The sequence below is a fragment of the Candoia aspera genome, chromosome 2, assembly GCF_035149785.1.
Source record: "Candoia aspera isolate rCanAsp1 chromosome 2, rCanAsp1.hap2, whole genome shotgun sequence".
NCBI classification, from domain to species: Eukaryota; Metazoa; Chordata; class Lepidosauria; order Squamata; family Boidae; genus Candoia; species Candoia aspera.
The window spans coordinates 160,171,230-160,196,322 of NC_086154.1; the positions used below are offsets into that span (position 1 = coordinate 160,171,230).

Consider the following 25,093-nt stretch of genomic DNA (forward strand, 5'->3'; position numbering starts at 1 on the left):
TGCCAGTAACATCTAGAGGCATTTTACTGGCAAATGTTGTTTTCAGCTAGTGGTTCAGGATCCACATGTGTCTTGCAACATACATCAGACTGAATTTTTGTTAATGGATTTATGCTAGTTGCATATGCTGATCTGTAAAGTCTCTCCAGTGTGAAAATCCTAGATGCCAAGCATTATTGTACACAGCTATAATGCTTGATTCCGTAGGAAAAGATTTACTATTAAAAACTGTGTGCATGCAGCCATTCGAGACAGGCAGGGTCAAGAAACAGGCACAGCAGAGATTCCAGGAATGCTCTTTATTGTTGTAGGGTAGATGAGCAGAATCTTGAAACCTGTCAGAGTTTCTCTCTGCCCCTTCTTACAGGAACCAAAATCAAGGTGGGGTTATTTCAAGTTTCTTTCTCATACTTTCCTCTTTCTCAAGATTAAGTAATCTTTTCTGAAAGTCCCCCCTTAATATTTGCTCATTCCTTAGTCAGATCTATATTCCTTCACAAGTGTATATGTACAGGGTTACATGAAATGTATACAGTAAGTAGTAGGCAAAAATAATGATGTTTATTAAAAAACAAAACATAATCATATCCTACATAATGAGTTTGGATATAAAGTGGGTCCTGTGGAATAAATGTATGAAACTACTTATTTAATAGATATCTCTCATAGTCCTATGAAGCAAAGCATCTGATGAAATTGCCTCCTCTTTCCCTGTGGTGAATACAAAAGGACATAAAAGAACAGAAGGTTAATAAAGGAGACAGTCAAAATCCATCTCTGGGAGGAAGACCAGAAGAAGTTTTTGAGGTCTGTTTCTCCCTCCCTCCCTCCCTCCCTCCCTCTCACACACTCACACACTCACACATACACACACACACACACACACACCCTAATTCTTAAGCAATTGGATGGATGAACTGATTCCATTTAAAGCATGTTAGAGATACACAGTATATATCAAAATTTCATTTACGGTACAATGGAAAAACAAATATCACAGAAACAAAAATATACATGCGTCTATGAGTTCTCTTTGGAAAGGAAGTAAACAGCATAATGTCTATCACTGTTTGGCCAGTGCTTCCTGAATAACCTCAAAACAACCACTCAGCTCCATCTGACTGAGAACCTGACTGATGCGCTCCACAGTAGCATCATGGTTTACCAACAGTCTCCATTCTCTTAGCATCTCATATTGTGCATCCCGCAGGTGCCGTTGTTCCATAAAAATTCTCTCAATTGTATTTTCACTTAGTCCCAGGTACCTCACAAACTCCTTCCATCGGGATATTGGTACACGATCTACCACAGTATATAAAACTGCAGGACCTGGGGGAAAAGCATACAAGAGAAATCAAATAGTGATATGGAGGCTATTCTTCCTCCCTCAGTCCACCGCTTATGAGAACATTAGCAATAGACAGCAACAACTTGAGTTCCTGTATAGTTATCTGAATGAGACAGACAACTGCCCAATAAAAACCTAATGTAGAAGCACTAAACCCATTCCATTGTAATCTTAAGATATCCCCCCGCCCCCATTAAGGATCTATATTCAGTATTTCTACCCAGATAAGTAATTATATAGACATTAGGAAAATTATCTATTAGGAAAATTATTAAACTAAGAAATGGCCACTATATTTGACTAAAAGTATATTTAATTATTGTAGGGTTCTAACTGGCAAATTCTTGCAAGATGATGCTGTCAAGGTAATGCATGCTATATGCCAGCAAATTTGGAAAACACAAGAATGGCCATCAGATTGGAAAAAATCAACTTATATCCCCATACCAAAAAAGGGAAACACTAAAGAATGTTCAAACTATCGAACAGTGGCACTCATTTCACATGCCAGTAAGGTAATGCTCAAGATCCTGCAAGGTAGACTTCAGCAATTCATGGAGCGAGAATTGCCAGATGTACAAGCTGGGTTTAGAAAAGGCAGAGGAACTAGAGACCAAATTGCCAATATCCGCTGGATAATGGAAAAAGCCAGGGAGTTTCAGAAAAACATCTATTTCTGTTTTATTGACTATTCTAAAGCCTTTGACTGTGTGGACCATAACAAATTGTGGCAAGTTCTTAGCGGTATGGGGATACCAAGTCATCTTGTCTGCCTCCTGAAGAATCTGTATAACGACCAAGTAGCAACAGTAAGAACAGACCACGGAACAACGGACTGGTTTAAGATTGGGAAAGGAGTACGGCAGGGCTGTATACTCTCACCCTACCTATTCAACTTGTATGCAGAACACATCATGCGACAAGCTGGGCTTGAGGAATCCAAGGCTGGAGTTAAAATCTCTGGAAGAAACATTAACAATCTCAGATATGCAGATGATACCACTTTGATGGCTGAAAGCGAAGAGGAACTGAGGAGCCTTATGATGAAGGTGAAAGAAGAAAGTGCAAAAGCTGGCTTGCAGCTAAACCTCAAAAAAATCAAGATTATGGCAACCAGCTTGATTGATAACTGGCAAATAGAGGGAGAAAATGTAGAAGCAGTGAAAGACTTTGTATTCCTAGGTGCAAAGATTACTGCAGATGCTGACTGCAGTCAGGAAATCAGAAGACGCTTAATCCTTGGGAGAAGAGCAATGACAAATCTCGATAAAATAGTTAAGAGCAGAGACATCACACTGACAACAAAGGCCCGCATAGTTAAAGCAATGGTGTTCCCTGTAGTAACATATGGCTGCGAGAGCTGGACCATAAGGAAGGCTGAGCGAAGGAAGATCGATGCTTTTGAACTGTGGTGTTGGAGGAAAATTCTGAGAGTGCCTTGGACTGCAAGAAGATCCAACCAGTCCATCCTCCAGGAAATAAAGCCAGACTGCTCACTTGAGGGAATGATATTAAAGGCAAAACTGAAATACTTTGGCCACATAATGAGAAGACAGGACACCCTGGAGAAGATGCTGATGCTAGGGAGAGTGGAAGGCAAAAGGAAGAGGGGCCGACCAAGGGCAAGATGGATGGATGATATTCTAGAGGTGACGGACTCGTCCCTGGGGGAGCTGGGGGTGTTGACGACCGACAGGAAGCTCTGGCGTGGGCTGGTCCATGAAGTCACGAAGAGTCGGAAGCGACTATACGAATAAACAACAACAACTGGCAAATAGAGGGAGAAAATGTAGAAGCAGTGAAAGACTTTGTACTTCTAGGTGCGAAGATTACTGCAGATGCTGACTGCAGTCAGGAAATCAGAAGACGCTTAATCCTTGGGAGAAGAGCAATGACAAATCTCGATAAAATAGTTAAGAGCAGAGACATCACACTGATAACAAAGGTCTGCACAGTTAAAGCAATGGTGTTCCCCGTAGTAACATATGGCTGCGAGAGCTGGACCATAAGGAAGGCTGAGAGAAGGAGGATAGATGCTTTTGAACTGTGGTGTTGGAGGAAAATTCTGAGAGTGCCTTGGACTGCAGGAAGATCAAACCAGTCCATCCTCCAGGAAATAAAGCCAGACTGCTCACTTGAGGGAATGGTATTAAAGGCAAAACTGAAATACTTTGGCCACATAATGGGAAGACAGGACACCCTGGAGAAGATGCTGATGCTAGGGAGAGTGGAGGGCAAAAGGAAGAGGGGCCGACCAAGGGCAAGGTGGATGGATGATATTCTAGAGGTGACGGACTCGACCTTGAGGGAGCTGGGGGTGGTGACAACCGAAAGGAAGTTCTGGCGTGGGCTGGTCCATGAAGTCACGAAGAGTCGGAAGCGACTAAACGAATAAACAACAACAGGGTTCTTCAAGGTCTGTGTTTTTCTGTCAGTTTTTTAGCAATGCAATTTTAAATACCATTCATTCAAGAAATAAATACTTTAGTTTTCCAATTTTTTTGATGGTAATTTTGCAGCTATGAAAAGAAACAGAAGGAATTTCTCAATCAAGTCTCTAATCCTATAAAGTTCTTCATCATCCCACTCTTGTATTGGACACATTTATCCATGTGCTTAAAAAATTGGTTAAAAAGTAATTTCTAAGAGGAGCTTGAAATATAAATTTGGGACAGCGGATTTTAACTGCTTAGTATACATAAGGAATGGTATTGTCCTGACAGAGAATCTATTGCTAATTAAAGTAAGTTCTCTGAACGTTTGAATTCTTAATCATATGAATTGTTTGGTCTAGTGGTTAGGGTTAGGCTAGAAACCAGGAAGCTATGAGTTCTAGTCCTGCCTTAGGCATGAAAGCTGGCTGGGTGACTTTGGGCCAGTCGCTCTCTTTTAGCCCAACTCGCCTCGCAGGATTGTTGTTGTGGGGAAAATAGGAGGAGGAAGGAGTATTAGGTATGTTTCCCACCTTGAGTTATTTATAAAAATAATAAAGGCATGGTATAAAATAAATAAAATAAATTGTCTTAACTGAAAAGTGACAAAATATTTTTAATTTGGTAGGCCTAAGTATGCTTTTGCTTGTATTATATCACTTATCTAATCTTAGGGTTTTTTTTTACAGTGAAATAATTTTTTACTGTATCAGAACCAAGTAAAAAGAAATGGGACGTGGGAGTGTTTGAAACAAAAATGTTTAATATAAATTTAAGAAGAGTACTATTGGCCCCAATTTGACAGCAAACTATTATTTTGATCATTGTAGTAAATGAATGATGGCTTATCTATTGTCCTGAATGTCTTAAATGACTTTAAACTTTCTCTATTGCCTCTCTGTATCTGCAGAAGTGTATGTCACACTGCCTAGACCAAGTCAACTTAGAATTTTCGAACTCTGACTAACGTGGCAACTCTTCACTATACAGTACACCCTGTTTACATCCCTGCTAGGATTTCATCTAGATAGCACAAAGACAGTATGATAAACAAGGCTTCTCATCTGCCTAAATTCCAACACTGACAGATACTTGTGTGAACATCCTCTATGTAAGGTAAAGGTAAAGGTTTCCCTTGACATTAAGTCCAGTCGTGTCTGACTCTAGGGGGTGGTGCTCATCTGTCATGCGCTGCCTACCGCTGAGTAAAACACAGACGCTGATTCAGAGAAGAGCAGGTTCAGGTTTATTCAAACGTAGTGTCAGACGCGAAAAAAGCTGAGAGTGAAGGGAGCGCGCCGGTGCGGGGTTTAAATACCCCGCGCTGGTCAGCGCCCCCTCACTTTGGGTTGCGTCATCCCCCCTTTGTCCTGCATGCTTTCGTGCCGGTAGGTGAAGGGTTGCGGGGCCCCAGCTGGTGCCCCGGGATTGCCCATAATCTGTTTCTTCCTTCAGCCGGTGATTGCTGTCAGCTGGGCGATCTCCGTTGCGCTTTGCTGACAGCTTAGGTGTGCCTCGTGATCCGCCCTGTCTTTGTCTTTCCTTCTTCCTCTTTTGTGTCCTGATGGCTGAATCATCCGGCCGGGGTCTGTGTCTGTTGTTGTGCGTGCTATGCTTATCTTAAGTCCCTTCCTCTGCTTCCTCGGTATTGTCATGTGTGCCGTTGTGCTGATGTCTTCAGCTCAACGGCACTCATGACATCATCTCTGTTTCAAAGCCGAAGAGCCGGCGTTTGTCCGTAGACACTTCCGTGGTCATGTGGCCGGCATGACTACACGGAACGCCGTTACCTGCCTGCCGAAGCGGTACCTATTGATCTACTCACATTTGCATGTTTTCGAACTGCTAGGTTGGCAGGAGCTGGGACTAGCAACGGGAGCTCACCCTATCACGCAGATTCAAACCGCCAACCTTCCGATTGGCAAGCTCAGCAGCTCAGTCATTTATCAAGTTTTGTAGCTGCAAATATTCCCACAATGATCGAGTAGCATAAAATATGTAAAATGCCTATTATATGGATTGCCTTTTCTTTCCCTTTGGACCAAACATGAGATTCCTCTGCAAACCTGAGGGACTCTGACACAAGTTTGTTTGCTATACTGTACTACTCTAGTATAGATCCAAGACAGCCAGTCTGGTGTAGTGGTGAAGGTGCTGGCCTAGAAACCAGGAGACTGAGAGTCCTAAGCCTCCCTTCAACATAAAAGTTGGCTGGGTGATTTTGGACCGGTCACTCTCCCTCAGCCCAGGTGGTGGTTGTGGGGAAAATAGGAGGTAGGAGTACAGTATTGGGTATGTTCACCACCTTGAGTTGACACACATATACACACACACACAGACACAGGCAGACATCTCTCAACATACAGTAGATTAATTAGAAGTGTAGAATAGCAGACAGTGTGTTGCCAGTAAGCTGGCCTACAAGGCCAGCTGATTTTGAACAATAACATAAATTATAATTACATGTGCTATTTTGGGTTAAAGCTAGGGTAATACCAGGATACTACTGAGACCTGGTTGGGTAGTAATGGGGATGTTGCCCTGTCAAAGATCTGCCTTCCTAGGTTTCAGGTCCTGTAGCAGGAAATCATGGCCAGGGGAGCCTTTGCCCATTTTAGGGTGATGCACCAGTTACAGCCTTATCCACACCAAAATGTCTTAGCATTGATAATCATCCCTTTTCACCATGAGTCTTGAGTACTGCAGTGTGTTCTACATGGGGATATTTTGGAAGGTGACTCAGAAGCTGATGTATAGGATCTTACATCAACTTTGGATCATCAAATGGGTTGGATGAGGAAAACAGAAGGTGCAAATGGTTAGTTCTTTTTATTTAAGATTCTCTGTATTTCTTTATAACATTTGAAATAGGATTTCCTTCCCCCTGCTTCTTGGTCTTTTGATGTGACAGCAGTTTCCATATGTCATCTTGGTAGATATACTATACTGCACAAATAATTTATAGTTCCTGTCACTCACTCCCCTTCCCCACCCCAGTATTTCTTAAAGGAAGCTGCACTTACAATCAGAAATCAGGGTCTCTCTTGCAGATTTTATGCAGTCTGGCAGTTCTTGGCCTTGGCCTTGACCTAGTGGTAGTACAGTACTCCAGATCTTGTCTTCTTTTATGTCCAAAAGCGAATCCTTTGCTTTATCTGCCATCTAAGTAACAAGAGGGACACACATACCCTGTTAGGAGCAATAACTGACATCATGTAGACCTTTCCTTTTTCATTTATCCAGCTTTCAACTCTGCTCAAGAATAACCTAGCACATATTTTGGCAACAATATCTATTAAACTGATAGGCCTATAATTGCTAGGGTCCTTTTTATTCCCTTTTTTATATATGGGAACCACTATTGCCATCTTCCACCTGACTGGGATCTGGCAGGTGTTGTTTATATGTGTAAACAGACCTGCCAATAGAAGGCCCCACCAGTTGGGATATTTTTTAAATACTTCAGCCCATAAAAAATCCTCCCCCAGGGCTTTGTTACTCTTTAGACCTTTTATAATGAACTGTATCTCATTTTCTAAGACTGGTGGCCAGGGAGGAGAGGCCACTTGGCCCATACATCAAACGAATGACCCACTGGGAATCACATATTAGAACAACATATTTTATGTGTGGCCAAGACCCCAAAATAACATATAATACAGCTCTGTACTTAAGGAAATATTTTTAAACAAGCAATGCGCGGAAGTGGAAGAATAGGAAGGACAAGAGACCTCTTCCAGAAAATTAGAAACATTGAAGGTAAATTCCAGGCAAAAATGGGCATGATCAAAAACAAAGATGGCAAGGGCCTATCAGAAGAAGAAGAGATCAAGAATATATGGAAGACCTGTATAGGAAGGGTAACAATATCGGGGATAGCTTTGACGGTGTGGTCAGTGAGCTAGAGCCAGACATCCTGAAGAGTGAGGTTGAATGGGCCTTAAGAAGCGTTGCTAATAACAAGGCAGCAGGAGATGATGGCATCCCAGCTGAACTGTTCAAAATCTTGCAAGATGATGCTGTCAAGGTAATGCATCCTATATGCCAGCAAATTTGGAAAACACAAGAATGGCCATCAGACTGGAAAAAATCAACTTATATCCCCAGACCAAAAAAGGGAAACACTAAAGAATGTTCAAACTATCGAACAGTGGCACTCATTTCACATGCCAGCAAGGTAATGCTCAAGATCCTGCAAGGTAGACTTCAGCAATTCATGGAGTGAGAATTGCCAGATGTACAAGCTGGGTTTAGAAAAGGCAGAGGAACTAGGGACCAAATTGCCAATATCCGCTGGATAATGGAAAAAGCCAGGGAGTTTCAGAAAAACATCTATTTCTGTTTTATTGACTATTCTAAAGCCTTTGACTGTGTGGTCCATAACAAATTGTGGCAAGTTCTTAGTGGTATGGGGATACCAAGTCATCTTGTATGCCTCCTGAAGAATCTGTATAACGACCAAGTAGCAACAGTAAGAACAGACCACAGAACAACGGACTGGTTTAAGATTGGGAAAGGAGTACGGCAGGGCTGTATACTCTCACCCTACCTATTCAACTTGTATGCAGAACACATCATGCGACATGCTGGGCTTGAGGAATCCAAGGCTGGAGTTAAAATCGCTGGAAGAAACATTAACAATCTCAGATATGCAGATGATACCACTTTGATGGCTGAAAGCGAAGAGGAACTGAGGAGCCTTATGATGAAGGTGAAAGAAGAAAGTGCAAAAGCTGGCTTGCAGCTAAACCTCAAAAAAACCAAGATTATGGCAACCAGCTTGATTGATAACTGGCAAATAGAGGGAGAAAATGTAGAGGCAGTGAAAGACTTTGTATTTCTAGGTGCGAAGATTACTGCAGATGCTGACTGCAGTCAGGAAATCAGAAGACGCTTAATCCTTGGGAGAAGAGCAATGACAAATCTCGATAAAATAGTTAAGAGCAGAGACATCACACTGACAACAAAGGTCCGCATAGTTAAAGCAATGGTGTTCCCCATAGTAACATATGGCTGCGAGAGTTGGACCATAGGGAAGGCTGAGAGAAGGAAGATAGATGCTTTGGAACTGCGGTGTTGGAGGAAAATTCTGAGAGTGCCTTGGACTGCAAGAAGATCAAACCAGTCCATCCTCCAGGAAATAAAGCCAGACTGCTCACTTGAGGGAATGATATTAAAGGCAAAACTGAAATACTTTGGCCACATAATGAGAAGACAGGACACCCTGGAGAAGATGCTAATGCTAGGGACAGTGGAAGGCAAAAGGAAGAGGGGCCGACCAAGGGCAAGGTGGATGGATGATATTCTAGAGGTGACGGACTCGTCCCTGGGGGAGCTGGGGTATTGATGACTGACAGGAAGCTCTGGCGTGGGCTGGTCCATGAAGTCACGAAGAGTCAGAAGCAACTAAACGAATAAACAACAACAACAACACAGCTCTGTACTTAAGGAAATCAATACGCTTAAGATCTACATATGTGGGGTTGATCGGGGTAAACTGTAGGGGTGACACAGAAATATGATTTGTATTTTCACTTATATCTATACTTATCTACCGTATTTTTATTTACTCCTTACTTGTCTTTTTATATTAATTTTATATAGAGTTTTATTAACATTCAGTGTTTAATCTTGTATTCTGATATGGCCTAAAGGCTAATCAATAAACTTTGATTGATTGATTGATTGATTGATGTAGACCTTTCCCTGTTGCTGCTTGTGGAAGGCTGGAGGAATGGTGAACATGCCTGGAATTTCATAACTATGTACTGTGATGGAGTGGTATGCAAAAAGAGCAAGATAGAACAAAAGAGCATTTATTTTGCATGACTTCTTTCATGGCACTAGAAAGGAATGGCCCCAATCCACAGTTTTATGCAATCCATTAATCATGAGGCAGCTGGAAACCAAGAAGGCCAAGTATCCAAAGTTTTGAGGTACAGGACATGCAGGAGCAGACCTTGAGCAGTCTGCAGAGAGCACTTCTGCAACTAATCTTTGCCAAGATGTATGTTTGCTTACCATAAAGAAATTTCTTTACATTCAAGTTCCTCTAAATTCAACGGACTTACTTCAAAAAGAGTTTAAATGCAAGTCTGTTGTATTTATTAATTTATTTTTGGCCTGAAAGGGAGGGGCTAGCTGAGTTTGAGTCACCCCTTCCTCTTGGAGAGCCAGCATGATGTCATGTTAAGATGTCAGATTAGAACATGGATCAATACCGCCTACAACCATGAAAGCTCACTGTATGACTTTGGGTCAACCACTCTCTCTCACAGACCAACCTAACCTTCACACCCCCTTCCCCAGCCAGGTTGTTGTTGTAGGACATGTTAGAAGGGATTGTTATGTACACTCCCTTTTATTTATAAATAATGAAATGAAATACTACCTCCATGCACTGGCAACATACAATATTGGTGACTGAATCCATAATTAATTGACATTGCAACAAGGACTCCTTAATACTTCCACAGGGGGATTATTGTGTTAGCAATATCAGAACATATATTACCTCACTAGGAACCATACCCATGCTGGCTGTGTTTATTATTTTATCTTATTTTATTTTTATGTCTATGTTATTTAAGGCTGATCAGTGACTGAAATACTGTCATTCAAATGTGTGTGTGCGTGTGTATTTTTTTCCACTGCTTTTCTTCTCTTCAGTTGTCCCTGTATCCCAACTTCCTCCATTGCAGGAGACATCTCAAAGAACCTCCACCTTAGTGATCATGAATGCAGTCACAGATTAAGGAATAGATATCCAGTGTAAGAGCTCCCTCCTGACCTGGAATGTTGCAGGATGACGCTACAGCAGCACAAATGGTTATTTTCTCAACGTTACATCTAAATATGATAGCAAAATGATCCAGGAAATCTAGTACACTAATGAGGACTGACAGGACTCTGAATATAAGTCCTGTTAGACACTCTACATTTAAATACATGCTGACAGTTGAGACTTCTGGTGGGGACATGGCGAACTAAACAGCTGTGCCCACAGGATCAGTGGGCAGAACTGACGATATGGCAGTTTTTTCGGGCTAAGGCAGGTTTTTCCTGAATTCCAGGAGTGTTTTTCCAGAAAAAGGAAAACACCTGGAATCACTCCATCTGTCCTCCGGATGGCTGCTTGCAGCCAGAAGATTGAAAACAGCGTTCGCGCTCGACTGGTAAGAACTAGCCAGGGGCCTGGGATGTCACCATTTCCAAGCTGCGCTGTAGCCTTAAAGGGACATCAGACCAGCCACCCCATTTCTAAATCACTCAATTTATATTTAAGTACACGTACCCTAAGAGAAGCTTACTACAACAAGGAGAAACGCATTCTCTTGGTGCTTATTATTTTTGTGATTAATTTCTTTTAAAAAAAATTCTTTTTAAGTTTTAGATTTTGCCTGCCATTAAGGAAGGTTGAGAGTACCTAATTGTCTCCCTGTTATTATTTTTGTACTAAATTTGAAGATTTTAGCATTTTCCTACATGTTGAATGTGCTGTTTTGAACTTTCAGCTTTCTGTTGCTATTTTCCCTTGGGAACTGCCTGTTATCATACTTTCACTTGTGTAAACACATTTTGGAATATTTCTATTATCTCCCACTTTTGCTGGTTAAGCACTTGGGGGCGCCATAATCTACTGCTTGAGACATGGAGGATTTTAAACAGACTTTCTCTGACTTCCAACAAGATTTTAAACAGATTCTTTCTGATTCCTACCAAGTTTTTATGCAAGGCATTTAGGACATTGTGGAAAATAGGAGGTCTAAAATGTGTCATCTGGTTGGAGATGTCGTGGATGAAACTGACAAATTTAACAGTGACAGAAATGTCTCTTCTAAGAGTGAGATCGGGACTTCTGTTGAAATGCTGGATGAAGATTGGATAGTTGAGTTGAAGAAATTAAAGGGAGAGATCAAGTTGCAAGCCATAAGTGAAATTGATCTTGTGATGGAACGCCATGGAAAAGAAGGGGTTATTATGTATGGGAGGTCTCCTGAAGGGAAGCTGGAGTTTTTGAGGAGGGCAGTTGGGCTGTTCGATTGTTTTAAGAAAAAAGCTCTATGTGCACTGTGGGGATATGTAAATGCTCTGGTTTATTTTGAACTGGGATAAGGGTTGAAGAATGTTTATCTGGATTGCTTTTAGGGTTTGGCTAATTTCATTTATCTTTAACAATTTGGAGTAAGATTATTAAGGTATAATAAAAAATAATAAATATCTGGTTTGTGGTTTAATATGATTAAGAGTATTAAATTGTTGTATTATCAAGTACAATGGCAGACAATTTATATGTTTTTTAGTTTGATCTTTATTATAGCAGACAGGAATGTATAAAATAGTAGTAGGAAGGAAACAATTAAATAAGTGTTATCTTTGGGGGGAAGTTGATTAGGAGGGGTGAGTGTGTGTGTTTATATATATATATATATATATATATATATATATATATATATATATATATATATATTTCTTCTTTTTCTTTTAATATAAGGGGATGAAGCAACTGTATTTAGTGATTTTTATAATGTGCCAATGGAATGATTTATAGAAATAATGTGATTTTGGTTTAATATAGAGGAAGGGATTATGGAAAATTTGTTGTATATCCTTGCTGTTAAAAGTCGGAAGTCACCTCTTCTTGTAATTGAAAAAAAAAAAATTCTCTTGTGTTTTTATACTTTTTCAGTTTTCTTTTTTTTCTTTTTGTAGTTTTTTTTCTTTTTTGTAGTTTTTATCTTTGTTTTAAATCTAATAAAATTCTTATAAAAGAAAATAAAATGCCATATATGGAACATCTCTGCCATTGTAAACCTGGACTAATTAAGATTGCTGAGCACATCCTTCTTCAATGCCTGCTATACAGAGACATGCATAATATTTTTATTTTGCTAATACTCTCAAAGCATGCTAATCAGGCATACTGGCAAACGCTTACGATCCCTCAATAACATGCAAAATACCTTTGTTCTGTATTGCAACGTATAAATCTTAGCAGGAATTATTTATTTAAAAAAGCAGATTTGGTAATCTGTGAGGTAATATTACATAGATTATCATATTCTATATACTAGCGCTAAATTGATGCTACATTTCTCTGTTTTAGACATATAGCTTATTAATTTGAATTTGACATTGTATCTTGCAGACTATATTTTATTGCTTACAGAGCTTAGTATTAGCATTACAATTTTCTTCACAGAACTTAAAACTAGTGTTTTTCATTACATTTCACAATGAATTTAGTTATATTACATTTCATTTACTGCTTGAAATAGCTGTAACCTTATATATGTACAGTATAGTTTTAAGTCAATTTAGTATGGTTTACAACCAAAATAAAAATGCTATGCTATGTTACATCACATAATTCAGTGGCTGTTTTTTGAGTCCTCCTGGCCATCATGAAGGAAGCTTGGAGGCTGCCTCTTCTCTTCCCTATTCTCCCTCAGTCCTTCTCTTCCTTTTCCCACTTTGGAATGCCTCAGTATGTAAACCATTTGGGGGAAAAAAGGATAGCACATTTATAGTTAAGTGTTGTTTGAGCCAATGGTAGCATTAAAGAAGAATACATGTCACGTGAATGTTCATTAAAAAATGAATCAATGGTGGGAAGAATAGGATTAATGAGCTAGTGATTTAAGAAACTGAAACCTAGAAGCTATTCATAAATTTCTCAGAATAGAAGGACTCCTAATCCATCCTACTCTGCAATAATGGCAATAGGAACATTGAATTAATCCTGATCTGTGCTGGAGACATACTGTACCTGTGGGGAATGTAAGAAATAGGCAAATGCTTACCTTAGATGCAACTTGCTTTTTTGGCTGTTGATCTGAAACAGAAAATAAAATCAAAGACACAATAAATGGATCCTATTTCCATCAAACTGATTATTATTTTCCCAGTTTGCTGTTGCTGAGCTAATAGATGAACAGCTGAAATTGTACTAAAAGAAAGCATTTTCTCAATGCATGCAGATGATTGGATGTTAGTAGCTACTGTAAACATAGTACACCTAACAGATCGGTTCTTCTCTTAGATAAAGAAGTTGAAATGTATCCAATTATGACTGAAATCTCAGCGTTGCTGAGGGATTCCAAGCATGTATACTTTGCTTTTGAGAAAACTGTCAAAGCAAATATGACAACAAGAAGTAAGTAAGTTATGTATCAGCCTGTCATTGTGTCCAATTCTGATCCACTGCTTTAGGTATGTGATTCATTTGATGAAATTAGTCACCTTCTTTCATTCTATTAACAGGCAATGAATGATACTTACTAGAGGAAGAGAAGTACTGTCTTTCTGGAAAATATTTCTTGATGGCTTTGCACATTAACAGTGATACAAAACCAACTCCAAAGATGACACTCAGGCAACTCAGGGCAAATACGAGTTCTGAATGAAAAAAAAAACATGTTGGATATGGTTGACTTGAAAAGATTTGAGAATAGATGTAATAAAAAAAAATATTAGAGCAAATATGAAATGGTGATACAAAGGAAATGGTAAAGATCAAGATAAAATATTGGGTGGTTTATTTTAGATCTCACCTGTGGAATTTGATGGGCTTATAGCTTGCCTGAGTGCATCACACAGTTCCTTGCAATCTTCCTTATTGCAGCTAGAAGATGAAAACAGAAACTTCTGTACATACTGATAATATTCATCAGCTTTTCTTATTTTACGTTTACCTTTGAATCTATACTCAGAATTAGAAAACATGGGGAATTAAATGACTCAAATTAAGCTTTCAACTGGCCCTTAAAATATGTCAGAAGAGAGTGGAAATGTACATACTCTTGGCAAACACATATTCCTAAAAGCAGGAGCAAAAGGAAATTAATCCTCCTTCAGTCCCCCCAGATTTGAGCTGGAGTCTCATTGCAAAAATGTCAGAGGAAAAAATAATTAGGAATAAGTCATTGGTGGGCAGAATTGTAAGTGGGAGCTAAGAATTCCATTCAGGGTTGCTAGTTCCAATTCCAAGTGTTACTCCCCAGTTCTGCATTTGCATTTCCTAAAACATAGCATTAGGTAAAGGTAAAGGTTTCCCTTGACGTAAAGTCCAGTCGAGTCCGACTCTAGGGGGCGGTGCTCATCTCCGTTTCTAAGCCTTGGAGCCGGCGTTGTCATAGACACTTCCGGGTCATGTGGCCAGCATGACGACTCGGAACGCCGTTACCTTCCCGCCGAAGCGGTACCTATTGATCTACTCACATTTGCATGTTTTCGAACTGCTAGGTGAGCAGGAGCTGGGACGAGCAACGGGAGCTCACCCCGCCGCGCGGTTTCGAACCGCCGACCTTCCGATCGACAGCTCAGCGGTTTAACCCGCAGCGCCACCGCGTCCCAGTAAAACATAGCATTAGGAGCCCACATTTCGTTCAGTATGTGTAGCTTGACCCACAATAAAGACTCCTTAGCTGCAAGTGGTAGTGCTACAGGAATGTAACCCCCCTTTTTGCAGGAAGGATGGACCTGTGTATGGGCGACCATAGAGCCCAGGCTTCAGGCTCCCCTATCTTCTTCCTCACACAAAAATATACATCTTGGGGCTGGCAAGTTTAAATTACAGCTGTCCTAAGTAAACTTGAAATCTCAGTGCTAATCAGCAAGGCAGCACAGAGGAGGGAAATGCAAGACTGGAGCTCAACGATTCCATAATGTGCATCTTCCCAACTTCATAGCAGCTTAGCATGAAGAACGGAGAAGCATGTAACTCATGAAGCTCCTCAACTGTTTTCAGCACCACTACTCTGGGACAACTGTGAAGTACATGATGAAACACCAATTCCACTCTACAAAGGATTAGGGCAGAGAACAGCCAGGGAGCACATGGATACCTGAGCAATTTCCACTGCAAAACATCATGGAATCAGCTGGGAGCACAGAGACAAGGCCTACAATTACATGTAGCCCAGGAATTACTCACATGTGTATTACAAGACAGATAATAACATTTTCCCACCTGCTGCAGGGAAAGCACTTGTTCTGATGTGCCTGAAGAAAAAATCCAACGTGACATTCGCATATTGTATCATTGTATGTGGTGCCTAGAAAATAGCAGGAGAAGCAGATAATGATTATTAGGTGATAATAAGCTGGGTTTTTTTAAGCCCAGATAAATAGTCAACCTGGGATGATCCCAAAAAGTTAAGCAGTCAGTTCTGATTAGTACTTGTATGAGATGCACCAAGAAATACAAGGGTGTAGTTCAGCATTTCTCAACTTTTTGACCCTGCAGGAACCCTTCGAATAGTTTTCACACCCTGGGGAACCCCTGCACATTCAGGCTCAAATACAGGCCAGAGGTCACAAAATGATTATATGCCCTTCATGTGTAGGCCTGTACATATGCATTAACAGTGTTCTTAACTAAAAATAAAGAATGAAACTTACCTTTTTAATGTGAAGTTGCCTGAATTTGAAATAATTTTTTAAATAAATTGTGATCTCCCAGGGAACCCCTACAGACCTCCCATGGAATCCTAGGCTTCCACAGAACCCTGGCCAAGAAACCCTGATGTAGGTATATTGGGTAGTTGCAAAAATACCTCAGAAGGAAACGACTTATGTCTTGTTGACAAAAATACCTACATGGGTATGTCCATGAATTCCCCAGGGAACAGTCTCAAAGGAGAAAGTGATGTGGAATATAAAATGAAAATACATTGGTAGGAGAAGGGAATTTCACCCCTTCAATTCATACTGTTTTCTTGGTAAAAATGTCAGGGCCAGGAGCAGCATGATTTCCTTTACTGTATAAGGTAAATATCACCATGATTTTAATCAAAATAACAGCATTGTGAAAGAAATTACACCCTCCTGTTCCAGGTACTGATTTGATTCTGGGTCCATGAGGCTATTATATTCTTAATAAACAAAGGAAGATCTTGATCACAGATCTCCTACATAAAATCATGTTATGCCTTTGGCAGCTAGTATATGAAAGAAAATTTTCACATTAAATTAAGAAATAGGAAAGTTCAATATTCTAGCAGTTGGGAAAATGAAATGGATGGATTATATTCAATGAATATCATGAAAAATAAAGTTTCCAAAGAAAAAAATGGGAGAGCAGCAAGCAATAGCATTTGGCTTTCATAGTTTGGGCTCAAAAATTAATTAATATCAGGGCTGGTTAGTACTTGGATGGGAGACTACCGAAGAATTCCAGCACTGCGAAGTCAAAAAACATCCCCAAAGGTGACCCTGGTAGTACTGTTACCAAGAAAATTAAGGGGTCCTCAAGATTTGAGCTCTCCAACAGCTGCATCTTCTCCCAGAACTTTACAATGCAGCATAATCCCCCCAAAAGATCCCTTTGGTTTAAGGAGTTAAAGACAGATGCTGCATGAGAACACAGGCTCTGAAGCATGTTTTTGCTTCTGGAGCCCTGCATAGCCCTACTGCTCATTCCCTTTTAATTATACACTAGTTTGAAGTTATCTCTTTTTCTATATCACATTCTCTAGGGAATGTTGTTTTTAATCCATTATCTAGTGCCACATTGTGCTTTTTAAGTGATAAAAGTGGATCACAGATCTAAATACCAGATAAAAATAAGAAGAGGAAGTGGATGGGAGAAGACCAGCTTTGTCATCAAGCAAATAGATTGCACAACACAAACATACTGTATTACCATAGAGGATAAATGAATGAAAATGGAGTCAGGTTTAAATTGTTATCATATTGATTTTTCCAGATTACACTTACAGTGTTGTCTGATTTTTCCATTGTAACAGTCACTGCAATTCATGCATAAGAATTCAGAAGTGCTGGTAGTCTTATACTGATTACTGCCACAACCACAAACAGTGTTTTGCTGATGGGTACAACTGGACTGTGTTATCTGCTGAAAGCCTGGGAAGAATGAGGAAAAGCTGAGTATTTCTACTGAGATCATAATGCTGCATGTGACAGCAGAACAACCTGAACGTCAAACCAAACTGGTGGGCTTCTATTTCAATATGCAGTGCTTAATTTGGACAACAGTTCTAGTACTTTTATTTTACATCATTTAAAATATAAGTTATATAAACATTGATTTGAATTTACCAAAAGCAGGATATAAAACTGCATATGATGGTCCCTGCTCCAAAAATTTGTACCAATGAGCCCACACTCACAGCATTCTTAGCAGACTGGTATTGTTAAACATGCTTCCACACCACTTTATCCCTCTGTGTCATTCTCTGACTCCAGTTTTAGCCCTATCCACAACTTCTTCATTCAGTCTGTCTGTCTGTCTCTCTGTCTTTCTTTCTTTGGATGCAATTTATAATTTGCTTTAATTGCAGAGACTCTATGCAATGTATCAAGAACAAGAACATAACCAATGCAGATATTATAATAAAGCACAATAAACCTAATGAATAACTTTATATTAATAACGATAAACATATAGACACATCTGGGACCAACAACTATATACACACAAATAAATATACAAAGTTCTAATGCTTACTTTGTTCACTAATTTTCACTTTTAATCTAACCACACACAAAATTAGACTTACTTGAACGACATTTTTGGCACCCGAAACACCTTTGTAAATAATTATGTTGAGGCATATAGGTACCAAAGGGACATTTGGCGCATTTAGTTGCCTTATCAGGCCCTGCACAATGTTCTGCAACATAAGTTCCTGGAAAGTGAAAGGAAATAACCAAGTGAATCAGAAAATCACTGAAACTGAAACTTTCAAATAATCTAAAAACGGAGGATATAATTATATAATATGTATTATATTTACACAGCACCGAATCTATCAAGGACTTCTGATAGTTTACAACAACCCAAAACAATTAAAATTTTCGCAATAATAGCATCAAGAACAAAATATCTGTGGCTGAATTTAAAATAAACATATGTACTAAATACTGTCAATAATCTTGATAAATGAACAATTAAAAATTGACCAAGGCTTTATAATAGACCAAAAATACATCTAAACCAATAACAATAACAAAATTGCAAAGAAGAACTCCTTTTTGACTATCTTCTGGAACGCTATTACGGAAGAGCCAATCTAATTTCTGAGGGCAGGCCATGCCACAGAACCAAGGCCGTAACAGAAAAACAGCACTTCCTGGCCTCAGCCCCCCTCACTTCAAAGAAATTAGAGACAATCAAGAGTTTTTCCCTGGATGAAAGTACCGGGTATGTTGGTTCTGGTTGGACAGGGTGGTCCTGTGTAGGACTTGATAGTTCAAAACCAGCAGTCTGGCACATACTGGCAATCTATTCCAGCGCACAGCACAGGCGTTAGGTGCTTCTCGCGCCTCACACCCACCAGTAAGTGGGGTACCGCATCCTATACCAAGAACAGTTTCCAAGTGGTTTTCAAGGCAGTCCCAGTAGATCAAACAGGTGGTGGTGAGTGCATGTGCTACTGTTGCGAGGTAGAATTTAGAAGCTAGCAGCTAGTGCTACCAATCCAAAGCTCCTGGGTGGCCCCAAACACATCTTTTGTGGCTCTTGGAACCCCTTCTAAGCATAAAAGCTAAAAATCAATAATAGCGTACAACTATTTTGAGGTGAGAAAAAGTAATTGTTTGATACATGCCGGAAAGAAGCATGGAGGTAGCCTTAATTGTAGATGATATGTTGATACTTACTGATAAACCTGAGTCTTTCATACAAAGATTAAACAAAATAAATTGAATGTTTGGGAGCCCTGTCTGGCTTTAAAATTAATTGGACTAAATCTGAACTGAGCACTATCTCTCCGCCCATCCCGCCTCACAGGGTTACTGTTGTGGGAAAAACAGGATAAAGGAACATTATGTAAACCACCTTGGGTTGTTCAAAAATAGAAGGGTGGGACATACTGTAAACTTAATAAATATAATGATAGTAATAGTAGTAGTAGTAGTAAGTACATAAATAAATAATAAACAACTGCAAAAATAAATTTTCTCTGGATATTTTCAGTGCTGCACAGAGGCAAAAGTGTATCTCTACATATTCTCAACCCAAGATACATCTCAGGGTTAAGCTGCATTTAAATATTTATTCATATTTAACGGATTCCTACATGTCCTGTTTTCTTTTTAGATCTTTACTACATTTCTTATGCAGTCACACTGGTTTCCTTTGTTGACTGTCATTTCTTCCTCCTTGGAATTGTTTGCCATTATGTTTCAATATCTGCTGAACGAGGTTAGGATCAGAAGAGAACTGAACAAAATAGTTATTGAGCTCTGAGGTCAGTGCACTTCCCAATTTCCTGACAAGAGACCAGAACAAACCAGTAGAAAATCCCTGTCTATATAAGGCTTCTACACAATAGAGCTATCCTCCAGCAGAACAGAGCCAGGGATTAACATTTCCCCTAACCCAGAAGTAGCCAGATGGGGGGGGGGGGTGCAAATGCTTCAGTGGTTATGAGGGGCCTGCTAGAGCACCCCTATAAGCTTGTGTTCTCAAAACGTCACACACAAGCTCCACACAAGCTCTCATCCATGCATCCATTCTTACAAACAGTCCCAGATAAACCCATACCCAGACCAGGTTAACACATTGCAATACGTTTAACTATTGCTTATTCAACAAACCACACTTGGCTGGATTTGTGCAACATACTAAGCAACAAACCATAATTTACAAGTCATGAGGCAGGGTTTGCATCACATTACCTGCAAACCAAAACCAAACACATCATGTTGTGCCCTATGTTCATGATCTTTGTCCAAGCACAAACACATGTGCAAATACACACACATTCCTTCTTCCATCACAAGGTTTCCTCCCAGGAGGCTCTTCATCTCCTCCAGGAAAAACAGCTGGGAATAAACTGGTTTTGTAGGTGGCAGCAGCAGCAAAAATTGTGTGATTTATCTTCCTCATTATGAGGAGTAAGCCCTAAGGCTTCACTTGCCCTCCAATTCTCTGGGGAGCATAAAAGAGGAGGATGGCAGGCATATTTGCCATGGAAGATACTGTGCTGCTGATCCCTATCCCAACAGAGATAAGGTAAATCACAATTCGTTATTTCCAAGCTTATTTCCTGAACTCAGGTAATTAGTTTGCAAATGTGTGCACACATTTAACCCTAGCAAATATGCTAACAGGACAATTAGGTTGCAAAATAGTACTGAGTTCATCTATTAAGTTACACAATCTCTAAGAGGATAAGAAAACAAAAAAAATGCCACTACTAGCCTACACACCAAATTTCATTTGGTCTAGCCTCAGTTTGTGGCCCTCTTAATTAGAAAATCTGACATAAAAGTCGGCTATTACTTCCTCAATATAATTACAGTTGCTGAGTAGGAGCAATTGTGTATGTGTATCTATACACTCACACATACACTCTCATCTATTTCCTTTCTCCATAAACAACATTTTGCAAAGTGCCAAAAAGGCATAAAGCATAAGACGTTGTAACCAAAATAAATTTATAAACACGAGATAAGGAAAAAAATATATAGCTAAAACTAGCTGATACCTACGTCATTAACTATAACCCTCCATATATTTTTATCCTTGCAAATCATTCCTGCTTTCACCATATTCATACTTTTTCCTATATTGCCTTTTGTTCTTTAAACTTCTCATCTCTCCTTTCTTGAGGATCGCAAAGTCCACCCAACCATAACTTTCTCAGTCTTCCCTTCCAAACCAGTCCCTCCTTCTTTATGTAGTTATTCTGCAGTTCAATCCCCATTCATCCTTCGTACATGACCAAACCATCCCACCACACTTCTTTCATAACAGTCACCCACTCTTGTATTCAATCCACATTCATTTACCCCCACATCCTTGATCTTACTGTTTTTGATTTACCGCACGTGCTTCTTAAGTACCCCATTCCTATTGCATTCAACTTTCTTTTACATTTTTTCAGACACATGCAACTCTCAGTTCCCTATAACGAAGTAGAAGCAGACCAAAAAAAAAAATCTGGTCTTCACACCCCTGCATAAAACCATAGAGCTCTTCTTAAATTTTGTTCACTCTGACCTCTCATAATCTTTCTTTCAGAATTCTGCCAAACAACTTCCCAGGCATGCTTAGCAAACGAATACTCTGTAGCTTCTGCAGTCAGTCTTGCTACTTTCTCTCGGTAGTCATATTCAATGTCAGAGCACTTACTGTGCTCATTGACCAGCTTTATCTAACATAAAACCATGGGATAAAGATAAAAGATAAAATAAGGTAAATTAAAAAATGCAATACAAGATAAATTGAACATTGATTATGTGCCATCAAGTCGTTTGACTCCTAGCGACCACATAGATTTTCTTCAAGACAATCTATCCCTATCCTGTTCTTTCATGTCTCCCAATGGTGCAGATCGTCTCTGTAACTGAGTCCATCTACCTTGCTCCTAGTCATCCTCTTTTTCTCATTCCTTCTACCTTTCCCATCATTAGAGCCTTTTCTAGAGAGCTGGGTCTTCACATAATGTATCCAAAGTACGATAATTTGAGCCTGGTCATTTGTGCCTTGAATAAGAACTCTGGGTTGATTTGTTCAATGATCCATCAGTTTGTTTTCTTGTCTATCCATGATATTCTCTGGAGTCTTCTCCAACACCAAAGTTCAAAAGCATCAATACTCTTCCCATCCTGCTTCTTTAAAGTCCAACTTTCGCTTCCATAGAGTGTCACAGGGAATACGGTGGCTTGCACAATTCTGATCTTTGTAGGTATAGACACATCACAGCATCTGAATATCTTTTCCAAGGCCTTCATGGCTGCTCTATTGAGTGCTAGTCTGCAGCGTATTTCTTGACTGCTTGTTCCTTTACTGTTGATGATTGAACCTAAAAGGGAGAAGCTATCCACCACTTCAATATCTTCATTGTCAGTTCTAAGACTCGTTCTACCTGTTGTCATTAGCTTGGTCTATATTTAATTTTGGTCCCATTTTTCAATGTGCTCTTTGGCTTTTAGTACTAGGACTTGCAGAACCTTTCCAGCATAGTGCAGGTTATTGACGTTTCTTCCTCCAATTTCAAAACCACGCTTATCTTCCAATCCAGCTTCCCTTAATATATATTCTGCATATAGACTGAATAAATAAGGGGAGAGTGTACAGCCTTGTCTCACTCCTTTGCCAACTGGGAGTCAGTCTGTTTCATCATGTTCTGTCCATACGGTGGCTTCCTCACCTGTATATAAGTTACACACAAGGACAATGAGATGTCCTGGGATTCCCATTTTTCTGAGCACATTCCACAGCTTGACACGATCGACACAATCAGAGGCTGTTCTATAATCAATGAAGCACATATTGACTTCTTTTTGGTATTGTTTGGCTTTTTCAATTATCCAGCATGCATCGGAAATAATGTCTTGTGTTCCTCGGCCTTTTCTAAAGCCAGCTTGAACATCTGGCATTTCTTTTTCCATGTAGGGCTCTAAGCTGTGTTGGATGATCTTAAGCATTACTTTGCTAGCATGTGAAGTTAAGGATATTGTATGATAGTTTGCACACTGTTAAATCACATTTTTTTTGGTATTGGAATGTGAATTGACCTCTTCTAATCAGTTGGCCACTACTGTGTCTCCAGATTTGCTGGCATAGCTTGGTTAGAACCTTGACTGATTTTTGTTCTGTAACTTGCCATATTTCAGTGGGTATTCCATCAGTTCCTATAGCTTTCCAACTTGGTAATGACTGGAGTGTTGATCTAACTTCATCTTCTAGTACTAGAGGTTCTTGTAAGTGTCCTGTCCCAGCCCAATCACACGCAATACACCAGGGAGGTAGTTGTAAAACTTTACTGAGAAACTGGTGAGGTAAACTTGTGAGGTAACAAACAGGTGGCAAAGAAGTGAGAGCACAAACACGCACACTCTACAGAAACAAGCCCCAAAAGTCCCACAAACTTGTCTTAAGGGAGTTTCACATTCAAAACAAGATTAGTCAAGCGAGTCCCAGAGTCAAGAGTCAGGTCACGAGGTTTCCGATCAGGAGTCAAGGCACACAGAGTCCGATAAGCAGATGGTTGCCTCCAACGACTGATCTGGGCTTGCAGCTCCCTTTTTATAGAGGCAGACCTGGGTGGAGCTTATTTAGGAGGGTGGGGCTGATTTCTGGCGTGGTAGCCTCACCGATCTCCGCTGTTCCTCCCTCTTTTCTGCTCTCCTTTCTCAAGCACTGGGAGGGGGCGGCAGCTCAGAGTCTTCGTCCTCACTCATCAGCAGCACCTGTGCCTGCTGCTCGCTGACCAGACCCGCCTCCTCTGACTGCTCAAGTGGCTGTTTATCTAGACCTGTCTGCTTGCCCTCCAACTCTACGTCAGAGGCTGGCCACCCACCCTCGTTGTCTGACACTGTCATGAGTAAGGATGGCGAGCAGGGGGCTCCCATCCAGACTGTCAAGCGCATGCGTAGCACTGAGGAATTGTTCAGCCATTCAAAGAGACACAGATCGGGACCGCCTTAACCCTTGGGGGTTATATGTCTGGGTTTTTCCCACGCTTCTTCAGTTTGTTAGGATTCCTGTTAAGTACTAATAATAAATATTAGAGACCAGTTCCTTGTCTCAGTGTGTTTCCTGGTTGTTAGGACAGACACCGAGCCCAAACCCCCCATGGACTCCGAGCCCCCATGACAGTAAGTAAGGAATATCTTCTAAGGTATCTTAGATGTTGACATCTGTACCATATAGCGTTTCAGTGTACTCTCCATCTTCCTTTGATCTGCTTTGAATCAGTTACTATCTGTCCACTGACGTCCTTTAGCGTACCAATTCAAGGATGGAACCTCCTTCTGAGTTCAGAGATCTTTGAAAGACTTTCCTTGTTTTTCCGTGTCAGTTTCTATTGTCAGCGTCTTTACAGATGCTGCTTCTTGTCCCTTCTAACAGCTCTCTGAAACTCTTTGTTAAGTTCCTTTCTGAGATTTTTGTCTTTTTTGGCTTTGTCTTCTCTTCTTGGTAATTTCCACAGTTTGTTCTGACATCCACTTTGCTCTCTTTTCTTTCATTGTTTTTTGGCAGTCTCTTTTCACATTCATCCTTAATGACTTCTTTCAATTCATTCCATAATTCCTCTGGTTCTCTATCAATGAGGTCCAGGACTTCTAAATGATTCCTGATATTCTCCTTGAAAATGTTCAATATCATATCATGGAAACTGGCTTTCTTTTTCTTCTTTAGCTTAACTTGGAGCCTGCACATGAGCAGTTCATGATCCGTTCCACAGTCAGCACCTGGACTTAGTCAATTGGATTCTATATACTCCATCTGATGATGTCCATGTATTGTTTTGGTTGTTTAAAGACAGTGTTAACTATAAAGAAATCATTGGTGTCATGGTGGGCTCAGATTCGGAGTCAGAATCTTCAGATGAAG

The 25,093-nt window shown here is 40.1% G+C and overlaps 1 protein-coding gene across 1 annotated transcript in view; it reads right to left on the reverse strand.

The window, feature by feature from the left end:
- Positions 1-955: 955 nt before the first annotated feature.
- The window catches only part of LOC134491093 (tumor necrosis factor receptor superfamily member 1A-like), a 38,776-nt gene continuing 14,638 nt past the window's right edge, over positions 956-25,093 (reverse strand). The window contains exons 3-10 of the mRNA XM_063294616.1: positions 18,303-18,431; positions 17,489-17,646; positions 15,752-15,825; positions 14,334-14,404; positions 14,062-14,178; positions 13,584-13,615; positions 6,804-6,942; positions 956-1,329 (exon numbers count right to left, since the gene is read on the reverse strand). Coding sequence (XP_063150686.1) covers positions 1,064-1,329; positions 6,804-6,942; positions 13,584-13,615; positions 14,062-14,178; positions 14,334-14,404; positions 15,752-15,825; positions 17,489-17,646; positions 18,303-18,431 — 986 coding nt within the window. The 3' untranslated portion in view covers positions 956-1,063. The remainder of the gene's footprint in view (positions 1,330-6,803; positions 6,943-13,583; positions 13,616-14,061; positions 14,179-14,333; positions 14,405-15,751; positions 15,826-17,488; positions 17,647-18,302; positions 18,432-25,093) is intronic.